This window comes from Argentina silus (assembly GCF_951799395.1).
Source record: "Argentina silus genome assembly, chromosome: 12".
NCBI classification, from domain to species: domain Eukaryota; kingdom Metazoa; phylum Chordata; class Actinopteri; order Argentiniformes; family Argentinidae; genus Argentina; species Argentina silus.
In genome coordinates, this window is record NC_139666.1 from 10,132,414 (window position 1) to 10,148,250 (window position 15,837).

General features: G+C 39.3%; 1 protein-coding gene across 1 annotated transcript; it reads right to left on the minus strand.

Moving 5' to 3' along the window:
- Positions 1-7,228: 7,228 nt before the first annotated feature.
- On the minus strand, positions 7,229-11,348 carry nr4a2a (nuclear receptor subfamily 4, group A, member 2a; the record flags this gene model as incomplete). The annotated part of the gene is made up of 7 exons (XM_083682382.1): positions 7,229-7,485; positions 7,601-7,779; positions 7,938-8,140; positions 8,517-8,680; positions 8,838-8,967; positions 9,562-10,433; positions 11,303-11,348. 7 exons carry the CDS (start codon positions 11,346-11,348, stop codon positions 7,229-7,231), a joined length of 1,851 nt encoding a protein of 616 aa, XP_083538508.1.
- Positions 11,349-15,837: the final 4,489 nt, after the last annotated feature.

A 15,837-nucleotide genomic window follows, 5' to 3' on the forward strand; every position in this document is an offset into this window, starting at 1 on the left:
TGAGGTGTAAATGGGTCGTTTCTGTTCTAAAAACATTTTACGTCATGCAAAAATGAGGTCATAAGCGTGCTATTTATACATTGTATTTACAACACATTTACAGAACATATTTCAGCCAGGATTTTTTAAATAGGATTTTTTTTTTTTTGTTGAAAGGATTTCTTTCTTTTTTTATTTGGAATTCGATTTGGATTTCACTTTCATTTCAAGCATAATATCTAAAATACCTTTCACTATTCATGAGTGATAGGATCTTCACAAATCGGTGTTTTTTTTTGTGTTTTTTTTTACAGTTTTGTCCTCTCCCTCCTCTAGCTTTGCCTCCAGAGATCTAATGCATCATTTGATGGTTATACAATCCACTGCCTCTTAAGCCACCGGCTCCTACCAGCCAGATTGAGGCATTTTTCACCACTTCGAAATAAATACACACTCCACAACCCATCCTTACCTCCTTCGTATGTCCTCTTTTACCATCAGGCGTTTATGGCTGTTGTTTCTCCTCCAGTAACCAGTGAGCATTGGCTTCATTAAAACTAATTGAATCAGAACGTGTCTTGCCCTTAGGAAACATTAACTCTTTCCATGAAGGAAATTTCCTATTTTATTTAGTCAATAAGGTCAGAGGACAGAGTTCACATGTTCAATACTGCAGAATGTTGCGTGTGAGAACTTTAAAATAGGGCTATTTTAAATGCAAATTCTGTCTATGAAAGCTGACATATGTTCACTCGTGACAACTATGGTCTGTTTGGATGATACTCATATTCATAGCCACCTTCAAAAGTACATGCGGAAATCACTTTCAGACAAAAAATTATATCAATCTCATTACATGAATAATTCCTTATGGCTAGCTCAACTGAACCCTATTCAAGTATCGCATCAATGCATTTTTTTTCTGTGCTGACCACACTTGAAATAATAATTTCACAGAAACATCCATCAGAAATCAATGTGCAATAACAGACTACCCCACAGATGTTTAATACCAAGTAAATATTTATGAGTGATCTGACTGGGCATCAAGTCCAGTCAATCTTCTTTAAAAGGATCTTTGCAAATGATTAACCTCATTTCACTGGTCCTGTCCCCCGGTTGGTAATGACCATTAGAGCTGAGGAGGAGTGAGGGACTTTGATTTTTGGCTCCTCATCATTCACAGCTTGACGCTTCCCTTCATCCGCCATACATGGCTGCTGAATTGATTGTCTGTTTAGCCCTATGAATGATAAAGCTGGTGTGTGTCAGGGAGAATGAGGCCTTCCATTCGTTTCTGTGTAAGGTCTGTGTTGTCATGCCTCTCTCTATTCTTTCCTTCCTTTGGGGGGGGGGGGGTCGGGAGGTAGGTTTTTACATATCTTCCACATTATCTTTGATACAAACTTAAGTCCATCACAAAAATGTATATTTAATCACATACTGTAAAACCTCAGGTCAGGGATGACGGCACCCACATACAGTTTAACAACAAGGGTCTGCAGCAGAATATGGCTTGTTCATCCTTACAACTCTGACAGCAGTGAGACGTTTATTCCATGGGGGGTCCTATCTGTGAGAAGTAGCTGGGATGACTACCATCCGCTTGCTACATGGCATGCTTGCTAGAAAATAGATGTTTTTGTTCTCATTTTCAGGGAACCTTTAGTTCTGAAGATCTATGATCTTGTCTGATCATCACTTGCAGGTAGAAGGAGAGAGCAGTGTCCCTCACTGCCCTGTAAGCAAGCATCAATGCCTTGAATGTGTACCTGGAGCATTATATCTGGAGACAAGTGTAGAGAGGTGGAGGAGAAGGTGACATAAGAAGTCATTAGAAGGCCAAACACCACTAAAAACATTGTTGGAATATTACTAAATCGATGCCGTTGAAAATAGCAGGAGGGTGATAAAAGGAGAACCATTTCAGCTTGTAAACCACACTGGCTTTTAGGAATAATATGAAGCATGTTTACATGATTTGTCTTTGGAATTATCTGGAAAAACCAGCATGAAAGACAATGGCTACTGCAAGATAATTTTTTTAACATAGGGACGAGATGTGTTATGTGAGATGTGTTTGCAACCAAAAAAAAACAATGCTTTGTTCAATTTGTGCTCGCGTATTCCTTTTCTCCATCTCACAAAGAAAAGAGATGTTCAAAAGCAGAATGCTTTTGTTTTTCCTGTAACACAAGAGCTTACTATTGGTGGTAAGGAGACAGGAACACAGTATTTATACGTCATGACGCACAGTTCAAAGAAAGTGTTCCTTAAAATTTGAACCAATGTAATGTAATGTTTTTATGCAATGCATGTTTGATTGAATAATGACCCTCATGGTCTTCTGTACCATGATTTAGAAATACAGTAGGTGCCCAAATTATACCACTATCACAATATCCAAATCACCTAAAACATGGAGATGTTCCAGTCAGCATTTTCTTTACATGCTTGTAATGGAGGTGACTGGTGGGCAGATTCTCTCTCAGAGAACACCAGTCTCCATTACAGTCAGTGTAAAGTAAGGCGTCATGTGTCCTCTCTCACCAGAGGGGGTCAAGTGAAGTGTGAGGACCCACCTGGTCTTGTTCTCCCAGCACAAGTCACTCACAGTGAAGTACAGACCCTCTTGACCCACAACTTCTTATAGGGTCAGCAAAGGTCAAGGGTCAACATGAGTCATGACAAGGGTTGTTTGGAATACAAGTGGAATTAAAATGTTGCCCAATTCAAATCACTTCCTTTCAAGTGTTACAGCCTCTTCACGAAAAAAAAAAAAAAAAAAAAAAAAGATCAAGTACACTCATCAATAATGCCTGATCCTAATCCACATTTAGTTGATATGGTTTTGTTGCTGTGCAGGAAGGATCTGTGTGACTAAACTGATTCCAAATACCAGAGGTCCATAAGCCAAGCAGAACATCATCACAACAAATGGCATCTATTCTACCAACCTCTAATGTTGACTCTTGGCAGTGAAGGCCTAATGCATCCTGGGGAAAAGAGATAATGTTTGACGATGTCATATTCAAGGTGAAGACAAATGGAATGAGCCTGTCAATGTCTGTTCTAAATCTTATATCACAAAAGTTAAAAACGTTCAAATAATATTTTAGGCGACATAACATGGTAATGTTCCATCAGTGTTGCATTACTGATCTTATCGCCAAGGAGACTGAATGCATTGTTGGGGAGTGATGGGATACAATAGTGGAAGAAAATGACAGTATTTGACTTGCAGTACCTCCCAGGTCGGCACGTTAATAGTCTGAAAAACACTCTCCGTGGATGAGACCGTAGCCTTATAATTTGGAGGCTGTCTCACTACCTGTGCAAGCACTTAGCAGCAGACTTCTGGGCTCTGTTCCATCTCTTAGAGACAGAAAGAGTGCTATTTCTACTTCTCTGCTGCTTGGTCTTTATTTAGAAAAAAAACCATATATAACCTACCGGAGAGAACAAGAACAAAAAAGGATGTTTTCTTTAGGCCCAAAAAATAAGTTGCTGTATTATTTCTAAGTAAATGTAAAAAGAAGTATTTTAGAAATACGCCCATCCATTGATGTCAAGTATAGGGTAATTAAGCTATTAGATATAAATGACTCTTGACTCCAAATCCCCTAACATGTATACTCATGTACAAGCACTGTCAGAAGTATTTGCTACATGTGTCGTCTTTCATTGTGCAGAGATAGACATATCCAAATAAAACTAGCTGTAGTTGGAGTCAACAGAAATGAACTTGTGACATTGCAAGGCACCCTTTCAACAGATCTGCTAAATGTCAGCAAACCGGTTCTGAATGTAATCCCAATTTGTCTTGGAATTAGCACTTTGCAGTAAAGATCTAATTATTTAGACAATTTATAGCCTTTTGCAAAGAACTTTCAAGAGGAGCTGCCGCTGCCACGTCGATCATGTGATAGATATTGTATCATTGTGGAGAAGTCCCAGACATTGCCTCGGAGGCTTACATCACTTCTCTTTTGGGAGAGAGTGACGTGAACAGCAAATGACAGTACTTAAAAAAACATAATGCATCCAACGCTTTTGCATGACAACTATATTTCTCTGTGTCCGTTCTTAATTGCGTTGTAATGAATCGCCACGATAGGGTGGTGAACAGTTCGCTTCACAAAATATGAATATAGGCCGGACTACAATGCTGTTGCTTATAGGCCAATGTGAGTTTTTGACTATATACGTGTATTCATAGAGGTTCAGCATGAACATGTATGGCGAAACGTATTCAATTACAACACTAAATAGCCTATTAAAAGAAGTCCTACACATGGAACAGAGTGCGATCCTGTTGTCTATGCGGCTATGAAGCACACTGAAGAGAACCATACGAAGTCATAGAAATTGCCAAACGCAGCAGTGAAGAACTAATAGTTGAATTCCCTGGGGGAATATAATTACATACAAAGAGAAATATTTCCTTGATGAAAAACGCATTTGTTCAGATATCTAGCATCTGACATCACAAGATGTGGCATGAAAAATTGGAATATCCTCATTAAATCCATTCAACGTTAGACGACGACAATGACCATGTCCCTTTGCTTTGAGGAATTACGTCTGCTGGCCTTTTCTGAGATGTACATGTAGGTACATTATTTTAAGATAATCATAGTCAAATATCGTGGTGTTATATAAACAGGCTTATACCAAAAGCTATTCCCAAAATCTAAATCTGACTAAAATCGTTTTAAATCTTCCCTGTAGCGTACCACTTGAGCCACACAACCAGACAGCCAAAACTAGCAGTAGATAGACATTGTCTATGTATTTCTTTATAATAATGGCTGGTGTCAGTCAGTGACCGTGGTGCTCAGTCTACTCCTGGTTCTGGTCTGAAAAAGTATTTACCTCAAACAGGTAATCTATTGTATTAACTTCCTATCTTTTCAATTGCACCACTTCCTTCAAAGTGTTTTGTTTGCCCTGTAGTGCACGAAGTTATTTGCAGACTTCAAGATCAACTTTGATATTCTGCGAAGTATTCCGCGCTGTCATTTGACAAATAGCATCTATATATGCTGTATTTCAAGTACATATAACTTACGCCATATTGCTAACCATTTTAATGTCATGTTAGCCTGTATTCTTTAGGTATGAGGTATTGTTTTATTTTAAACCCATTCAAAACAATTAGACTGGTTACAATGAAATAATAGATTCGTTTTCATAATTCAAATACGCTGTAAATACAACATTGTTACCCTAATATTAAAGCTTGTTTTAGTGTTCATTGAATAACTCATTTGTCAATTTCGTTTCAAAATGACTATCAATTATTGGTGTTGCTCAATTAGGTACATTTTGTCCATCAACAAAGACGAATAGACAAAAATCTGTGGAAAATGGTGTGTTAAATGTTACAGAATGTGCTGGACTTATTCAACGCTGGTTGGACCTTTTTCGATTCGACACATTAGGCTATCTAATAAAAAATATACAGCAATTTGACCATACGATTTAAGAAGAGGAACGGAAGTTACTGTATTCTCTGTAATCTCAGATTCACTGTAATCTCAGTCGTTCCTTATTTCAAATATTTGATCTACCTCAAAAGCATGTCACTTTTAACAAGCCTATCGGCATGATAATTGACTTGAAATGTAGCGTCCCAAATTAACCTGTTGCAGTTTAAGCCTATTATTACAGAACAGTATAGTGTACTGCAACTCACCATATAAGCCTAGTGAGTTATATAGTGAGATATATAGTCACATAGTCCTGTGTGAGAAAAATATATCCAAGAAACTGTAGGCTTAAATCAAATACATTGAATCAGGTCACCTACGTACCTCAACGAAACATGACACAATAGTTTTGTGCAATTTGAGAATTATTTGGAGGAAGCCATTTTTGATTAAGGAATCAGGACGAACTGTTGCTGTTTAGTCTATTCGTAACAAGTAACAACAATAGAAGCAACAACAATAAAAGCAATAAAAAAAAACTAAGACTTAATGTTCCCGGGATGCATTTCGCCAAAATGTCTAACTTTACAGGACACTAATATTTCGCACAGTTAATTTGGAATTAAATAATTCATAGATAAATCTGGTATTTGCTAAAAAAAAAATCACTTAACAGAAATTGTTTCGCAAGAAAAAAGATTTATAAGTTTTATTTGTAAACATTAAATATCTCTTTCTCTCTAAACTTTTAGAATTCGGCACCAAATGCATTGCAATAGCCTACTCAAATACACCATAAAGGCAAAGGATGTACCGCACACTGATGAATCTTTTATATAGGACGAAATTTTCATTTTCAAATGTGTTAAATTAGAGTGTAACTATCCAGACGTCTATAAGACATAAAACATAGACAACGTGCTCAGCATGAATTAGGATGGTTTGAAATCATTTAAATTGCACCATGCTTAATGTAGCTTTTGGCAATAGAAATAATAAATATAGAAACGTTTATATTCAACAGCAACAATACTTACAACACATACAAACAAGGAATGTCTGACAGTTTTACAAACACCATGGGTCCCTCATAATCTATACAGATGGAGATACTTTTTCACATATGCGTCATACATAAAAGGTGTGCCAGTACTACGAATCTTTATAAAATCTAGCAGACTACATAGTGTCCGGAATATAATGTATAATATAGACAGCATCACCTCGACAGCAAGTGCCTATAAAAACCTACAACATGCGTTGTCTTTTCGGCATACTTTCATACCTCTGGGATCCTGACAGAAACACATATAGGCACAAGTCATAAAAGAAAAATGAAATCATTATTTGTCAATAACGAACTTTTTACACGTGTTATAAATTGACGCATTGGACGCATCACATAATCTATCATATATGTGTATATATAAATGGAATATATTACATCTGAGTATGCGTTATTTAATGGAGCAGATGTTTAGTCAACAATAAGGAATATGAGTTGCAACAAAGTTTTAACTGTGTCGAGAATTGTCCGTATCAAGTCAAGTAAAGCCTTGGAGAGTTTCCCCGAAGAGGAGTCGTTCATTTAGGCTACAATATTTCAGGGAATTACATGAAAAATTAGACAAGGGGCTAAAATGTCTCTCTTTCGCTCCTCTTCGTATCTATTTCATGGATCCTTAATCAGAATGTTGACAATAATTCTAATACAGAGCTTGCAAATATTCAGAGATAAAATCTTAAAAATATGTCAGGCTGACTCAAACTGAGTCTGTGGAAGTTCTTTGAGGTCTCGTCAAAAGTCAAGTGTCAATTTAAAAAGGTAGCGTATCGAGGAAAAGTTTGTCAATTATTGCTGGCGGGGGGACCAAGTCTTCGAGTTTTAAGTAGAAGATGCGCTGCAGACCTTGTGTACATAGCGTGCGGAGTTCAGGGAGCTTTCCCAAAAGTTTTGACAAGTAGCTCGGACGATTCAAGCCTCCGCCATTGAATGTCACTTGGTCTTTTAGGCAATTCACTATCTTGTTTTGAAGTTCTTCCACTCTCTTCGGTTCCTTCAGCCCATGCCTCTCTGTAATATGAACAGAGTAAAACATAATTACCAAAATGTAAATAACAAATACATTAAAACAAAATAACTATGTGGAGTGATAGTAAACGGTAGGGTATAACCTATGTTTGCGCACCTGTTACCATGGCTAGAGCGGCGATGCAGGAGAATGCTGATATGTCTATGTTCATGCTCTGCAGGTTGGAGGAAAACTCTGCAATAGAGTCTATCCATTCCCCAAATCCGCGGACGCACTGCAGCCTGTGCAAGACCACTCCGTTGCAAAAAATGAGTTTGCCTTCCACTGGGTTGGACCTGCAATTAATAACAAAGTGTCATTAATTACCTTGAGCAATAAATGGGGATTTAAGAGGCTCCTAATTATTGGGTAGCTAATAAAACTCAAAGCAGTGGAGCTTGAAGGGGGCTGATCTTTATTATAGTCGAGGTTATTTCATAATTACGCAGCTTACCTGTACGCGAGCCGCAGAACAAAAAGTTCCAGGAAGGCTGATTCGAAGAGGAGATCTTGATCCTGCTTCGGGAGATCACAAAACCCAGGGATCTTCTCCCCCCAACCTCGGATAATCTCCATGGAGCCCGTCAGGAGATCATAGAACTGCTGGATGTGCTGAGTGTCGTCTCCAGTCATTTGGTAGTCAGGGTTAGCCTGAAACTGGAATTTAATTTAAACAGGGCTTAATGAGGTCCTTTAAAATATATAACCCGTGAAATTGCAAAGCCTATTTCTAGGAGAGGGAGTCCTTTTTTACTATTAAATTCATGTCTTCCTTTTATTGAGTTCTCCATTTGAAAGCAATTTATTTAGTAAAATATGCCACTTTATAAGACTGAAAAAGTTAAGAATGCAGCGATGTCTCGCACAGAACTTTTGTCCATGCATGATTTGTGAGCAAAACGCACATTCAAACCCAGTAGACCTACACACTTGCATTGGTTTAGTATAAGAGTTGTATTTGTACAATGATATCATATATTAGTTGACACGTGTTCATACACAATTTTAAATGATAACGTAGTATTTTACTCACTCTTGAATAGTCCAGGCCAGACATTGAGGGGTTGGAGTCAACATGGGCCCTGACAAGCGCGCTTATGAGACTGACAGGCGGCGAAGGTGGTGATGGATCTTGGGGACTTTTAGGTTTGGAAGGTAGACGTCCTCTGCGGCCCTTGAGACTAGCAGTCCGGACAACTTTATTGAGAGAAAGAAAATGTAGACCACATTAAACTTTTGTTGTTGTGCGTAAAAGGTTAAATGACATCTTAAAATTGACAGACTGGACGACTGACACATGCAGGGTAATTACGCACAAGTTAATAAACAATTGAGTGACCACAAATAACCTTACCTTCTTTGACCATTCCAACAACTATGCACTTCTGGAAACGGCAGTATTGGCAACGGTTTCTTCGGCGTTTATCAACAGGACAGTTTTTGTTCGCTAAACACACATATTTAGCATTTTTCTGAACAGTGCGCTGCAAATAAGAAGACAACAGCCTTTTAGCATGGACATCGGGGCATGTGTAACAAAGTCGGTACACATTCAAGCTGGGCTTTAGACGATGATTGATATTGTAACAGGACAGCCATCATTCCAGTTCTGTCTGTTATATGCGAGGAACCGGAGGGGTAGACATTCAGTAAACACAATTCCGTGGGCATTCATATTTTTACCTCCCTCTGAGACCATCTCTATTTAAAGAGGTAAGATAGGCTTTTCGATCGGGGTTTTGAAATAAGGTGACCGTTTTAATTCATCCTCACCACTTAGGCCTAACAAAGCACTCTGTCATTTCACTTTTAAGAAGAACTCAGAACACTGACCATTTTAAAATGACATGTCGTGGATACATGTTGTAGGCCTATCAATATGTTACTACAAAAGTTATATGTATTACAATTAGCCTACTATTACCACCACCACCATTATTATATTGCTACCACCAACATAATAACGATAATATTGAAATGGTAGTGATAGGCCTGCTGACATTAGCCCATAAATGAAACTAATAATTAACAAATTAATTGATAAGAATAACAAAAATGCATTGTTAACGAAAGCCCACCTTAAAAAATCCTTTGCAGCCCTCGCAAGTTCGCACTCCATAATGCTGGCAAGCGGCGTTGTCCCCACATACTGCGCACAGACCCTCGTTTGACGGAGATCCTCGGGACTGGGGCGATGGAACTTGGCTATCCATCAACTGGTGTCCATGGCCGAGTTGAAGGGAGTGAGGGAAGGCTAAACCACCCTGTTTCCTTAGGGCACTGGGTACGGCAAAGCTCTGGCTTTCTAAGGAACGGTGTGCCCCTGGGTTGTCATGGTTCATGGATACGTGCAGTGGGCCATCGAATCGCATCTGGCAACTCGACACAGGGGTACCAGGAGGGGACTGTTTAAAGGAGAATAAGGAAAGCCTTGACACTGGGTTCTTGCGCTGGTCCATCATATGAGTGGTCGCCGCCACATAATTTTGATGGAAACTGTGGAGGGACCCAGGGTCCTCCCACATGTGGTTGGGCTGAACCTGGAAGTTTGGTGTAGTTGGGGCGTGAGGCGAGGAGGGTTTGAAGTACATAGACCCAGAATGGGCCATCATCTCTTCCGATTGAGGTGGCAAATGACTCTGCTGATGATAACTGTGCATCTGGACGTCCTCTACCTTGATGGAGGATTGCTCACCAGAGTGTGGCATTTGATACAGACAGGGCGGTTTAACGTCGTAACTGGTATTATAGTTGTCCATGAACGTACTGAAACTAGGGAGAGAAGTAGTGGCTGTGATCTCAGTGTTGGTCAGGTCCATACTAAACTTAACAAACTCAGGTGTTAAGAAGTCGCAGCTGTATTCTCCAGCGGTGTGGTAGCTGTAGCTCTGGGAAGCGGGGCTGGCTCCTTGAGGTGATGACCCATACTGAGCCTGGACGCAGGGCATGGCTGAAAACAAAAGTGGCAAAATGCTCATATGTTCATAAAAGCGATCCTCCAACAATCCACAAAATATAGCCTTGCCAAAGTGCAGAATATATAATCATCGGTTATTTAGTTTTTAACCATTCTGATCCGGAACAGATGTTCAAATTACTTAAGTTATTCATTTGGGCTATACATCCGTAAAAATAGAGAACAACGTGTGAAGTGATTACAATTATTTATAATAGACAGAATAATGTCTCCTACCTTTATTCGTGTGACTGTTTTTCGGTGACACTTGAAATGGATAATGTTGTCAGGAGTTGTATGGGGGTCAGGATTCAAGAAAGCAGCTCTTTTCTGGAATCTTCCCCTAATGAAATAAATCACTTTGACTTACATTCATTTAGAAAATGCAATGCCATCAGAAAAATGAATGTAAGCTTCAAGTATCCATGAGTATCAATTACGCACAATATCCCGATGTTTTCACAACGGTCAGTAGCCTAATTGACGAAAGGTAAATTATAAAACTACAAGGTTGAGTACTGCAATTATTCACTGCTTAGTTGTCCGTATATAAAAGCACATTTAGTTATGTTTGTCTTCATAAATGTGGAGTTGTCAATGTTGCTGAACGATGCACCCTGCACTGGATTGACAGCACGGACTCTCGCAACTTCTCCCGTTATGATTGGCGACAAGAATAACAATTCTGAAATTGTAACATTTCTCAACCAGTAAGTAACGGTCCCAGTGTACGATGTAACAATTCACACACAAGGAATAGGCTAAACTCTTGTAGAAAAACTGAGACGATACCTCCCAATCAAGCTTGCATTGCACAACTAATTAATACATCGCGCATATTAAGTAAATCAAGTAAATCTTACCTTCTTTCACATCAGAGACGTGGTTGTCAATCCATGCGTAAAGCATGTAGATAGTGTTAATCAATTGTTGTATAAGCTCCAGAGCATGAGCGAGGAAAGCCTGCAATATCAAGCAATCGGTGTGACTTAGAGCACGGTGCGCGACACAAGCATCGACTACCCCGTCTGCCCAATGTGCCTTTGTTTATGTGAGCTCTGGGCACCACAACCCACGTGTTTCACATCTTAACGTCATCTGCGTCGACAGTGACAAGCACCAATCCGTTTTGGAACACGGTCCAGCCTGAAATGCTGGTGGGTTCGTAGTATGTGCACCTGATACATGGCTCTCCACATGGATGGTACATCATAAACTATATCAAAACCTATATAAACATTGTCATTGTAAGGAAATCTTCTTGCAAAATAAGTATAGGCCTGGCTATTTACATGAACAACTTGCCCTTGTCATTCTATTACCTTTCACCTTTCATTTATTTTACACATTATTCTGCATCCTTGGTCCGAACCAGGTGTGTCATTTTGGGTGCATTAGAGCTGCAGGAGCCCAGCAGAGCCCAAAGGTGCACAGCCTTTATACACCAAATGCAGTACTTTGTTCCAATGTTTCAGTGTCACATATATGGAATGAAGTACAGTGATAGACCAATCTATTCAGGTTTTGATCAGCTAATAGGTCTATCTAATTTTTCCACCTTGAATAGTCTATTTGTTCAATATGAGATAACCTGTGAATATGGTTTATTTATCTTTGCATGTCATAATCAACCTCGAGTAGTCTCAACAGCCTTACCCCTATTTGGAAGGTGGGTTAATATTATTCACTGTTATCTTCAATCAGACCTATTAATTTCAATAGGACTCCAAATATAGACCTCACAATCATGTGGGTGTGTTGCCTACCTTTTCATAGTCTTCTGTTCCTTGCCTAGGCTGAACCATGAACAGAGAAGGGGGTGGGCTCATTAACTGGGGGGTAGAGCCAGTTGTTATGGGTGAGCCAATTTAGTCCCTAGAAGGGGAAACGCGATAGTAAACGGCAGAATGGAGAGTGACGCAGAAAACGCTGGCTTTGACGCAGTCAACATCCAGAAATAGCCTAGTCCTGCCTCTATTGTTCTTGTTGCCTACTGTAACAGTATTTGGATTCTAATCTCAAAATGGAACTTGAATAATCTATACACCAACATGCAAATCTATCCAGTTGATAAAAAACATACTGTTTGTTTATAGCTAAGCCAAGACAGCTGAAGTGATAAAGTCATAGGGACAAACAGGGAAACAAGTCATGGTGTCCACATGAAACTTTCTTTTCTAAGCTTCTTACTTGCACAAAGATGTATCTGCTTATCATGTCTTATATTTCCATTCAATTATGGCATCAAAGTCCATGCTGAGTGAAATATTTTGTGTTTGGACTAGGCCTGTGCCCCATCTCATAGCTAAAACATATTACCAGTCAGTCATGGAACTGTGGCAGGCCAAGAAAAACCTCACAACATACTTCATGGTTGCACTCACCTCTAGAGGACACTATTGTTCATCACCCATAGATCAACTAATCCTTGATTTAACTCTGACTTGAATGAACAAGTGTAATATTATAAGTGTTATCTTTATCATATAAACCAATTATAAACCACATAAGAAACTAAGACAAAATAACTAAAGAAGATCAGAGACACTGTTTGTGAATGTAACCTTTAATCTCAACAGAGTGTGATGTATCACTTTGAGCTTTTCTACTACCCCCCACTTGGCTATTATTTTTAAATGCAGGGTTAGGGTTAGGGGTTACGGTTACAGTTACAGTTATGCTTAGGGTTAGGGTTACCAACTCAGCAGGCACCTTGCAATTCCAGAAGTTGCTGTATTGCATAGACTCCAATATTGTCTGTGACAAGGTAAGTCCAGCTAAATACTCCAGCTAAAGTGTCCGTATATGATTCTAGATGGAGGTTGGTTGCTCATGGGGGTTGGTTTCCTATAGGTCTAGACATGACTTTTACAACATAAATCCTGGTTATAGTTTGGGGTTCTGAACATGTCTAAGACTGATTCCCCTTTTACCATGTTTTATTTTTGCCTAAGAAATGTTGAAGTGAGCGACACATTTCAACAGCTTTATCCTGCAAGTGTCAGTTATTAAATAGGCTAGTCCTATGATATCCTTAATCTACTGTTATTCATTTACCAATTAAACTTTAGAATGAAAATACAATTAGCAGTTTAATTGCCCATTTTACTGTAGAATAACTAAGTATCTAATTTATATGCACAATTAATTGACAATCATTTGAAAGTGGGGAGCTAATCATATATAATCAAATCAGAGCAGTTATTTCCTAAAAATGATATATTTAACTGTGGAGGAGGGAATTTAGACTGACAATCACTGTGTGTGTGTGTGTGTGTGTGTGTGTGTGTGTGTGTGTGTGTGTGTGTGTGTGTGTGTGTGTGTGTGTGTGTGTGTGTGTGCATTTTAGATTAATGTAGCTTCTCTTTTAGGCCATATAAATGTTGTCCTGAGCTATTTAGGCATACTCAGTGTCATCTCTCTCCCTGATACAATGACAATTACATTTCAATATATTAAAGAACCCAATGAACAGAGAGAAGTTGCGTGCGCAGTGTACATCTTCTATCCAAGAACCCGCGCGAATGCTATATTTATGGGGAGGGCACGCTGCCTCCTGTCAAGGTCAGCATCTGCTTAAACCCCTTTACAAATAGACTCCGGGTTATGACATTGGTTTGCTTTCTACTTGAGGGTCGGCAAATAGAATCGCTTCGAGGATCGTAAATGGCTAAGAGTCTCTAGATGATTGGACAAGACACTCTCATCTCTCTATCTGATTCGTTAACTGTTACGTCCATCACATGAATCCTACTTCCTAGTTCGGCTGCCAAGAGGTTGTTGGTAGCAACCGGATGAATCCCGGATGACTCCCAACTGTCAAATTTTCATGTGATCGTTTTTAACCCTCTGTAGTGTGATCAGTTGGTTTAACCAGTTTGATAACGGTCCGAAGCGTCGGGAGAATAGTAAGTTAACGGATTTACAGCATGGGATTCCACAGAATACAGCTAGCTAGCTAGCTATTTTACACACAGTTACCTGTCAGGAGTAGAACATAACAAGACAACCAGAGATTCTGAGCCAGCTCTACTAAGTCTGCGTGGCATGCAAGGGACCTGTGGTTTTCTATCCACTATCTAGATGGCTAACCAGCTGATAACATGCGGAGATAATGTCGTTCATTATGTCATTACAGGCAATATTATGAATTAGACATATCCAGGTAGCCCACATAATGGCAAGCTGAACTGTCATGAAAATACTCTCCCATCACTGTACTGTCTGGTCAGTAGCTATGTAGCCACATGTGCTGTAGCTGGAAAACTAGGATCAGGTTGGTTACATGGATATTGAAGTAGGAGGCTACTGATTTGATGGCGAATTTATGTAAATTATGATGAAAATCCTCAAAAAATGCATATACACCTTGGGGAATTCCTACTGTGATGCAGTCATCATGGTCCAGCTCAAATAGTTCAACTAGATTCCCCCCTTCCTTCAACTACCAACTGCTCAGGACAGGTGTCTCTTCATTCAGACCACCTAGCCATGAATGACTGAAACATATTTTTTGTCAGGGCTATCTGACCAACATTCAATCCTCTTGGTTTCATTTTATTTGAGATAGATTAGATTGATGTTTTTGCATCAATTCTTTGTAAAATAATTCTGTTGCATTCTTTTGTGCCTGTACAATCATTTTGTCAAAGTCACTGAGTTTGTTCTGGGTTATCTGATAGATTTGTTGATGGAACTGACAAACTTCATGACAACAAATCAGGATGGAATCTAACTTTCAGAGTATTAAAACAGTCTCACCTTAAGGCATTCCTTTGCCCTATGTCTTATTTCCATTTCTAGATTCCCACTTTACAAGCTTAAATGTCTACTTAATATGCTTTAATGCCTGCTCTTTAGAGCCAGGGAGCACTTCATCACTTTAATACACCTTTATATAACATACTGTTAACTAGCGATGCCTTATGGAACAGCTTGTCTTCCAGCTGGAAGGCGCCTCTCATGCTATGATGGAGGTACCTGTTCACCATTCACAATGAGACAGTAAAATGGGGATAGAGGCCTCTGTATGGCTCTGCCTCAGTCTCAGTCAGTGATGAATATTCATGAATCACGGTGTCATGACATGCTCTGTAATTGGCAGCAACATTAGTAATGACACTGCTGGTATCAAGTCCCTGCATATTCATGTCGTGGGGTAATATTTCCAAGTTGGGCTGTTTTTTTTTTCTTCTCTCTCCTGGAAATGTATTCAGAAGCTGCAGGTGGCCTTGATGCCACAATCAATTGCCTGTTGGATTGTGCTCAAGTGAAAATCAGGCAAAACGATAGTTTCTTTGTCAATCTCTTTGAAGATCTAGCCTAACCATTAAAGCAGGGGGGATCAAAATATGCTAAACTACATCTCACTGTTTCGCTTTGTACGGACTGAGACCTA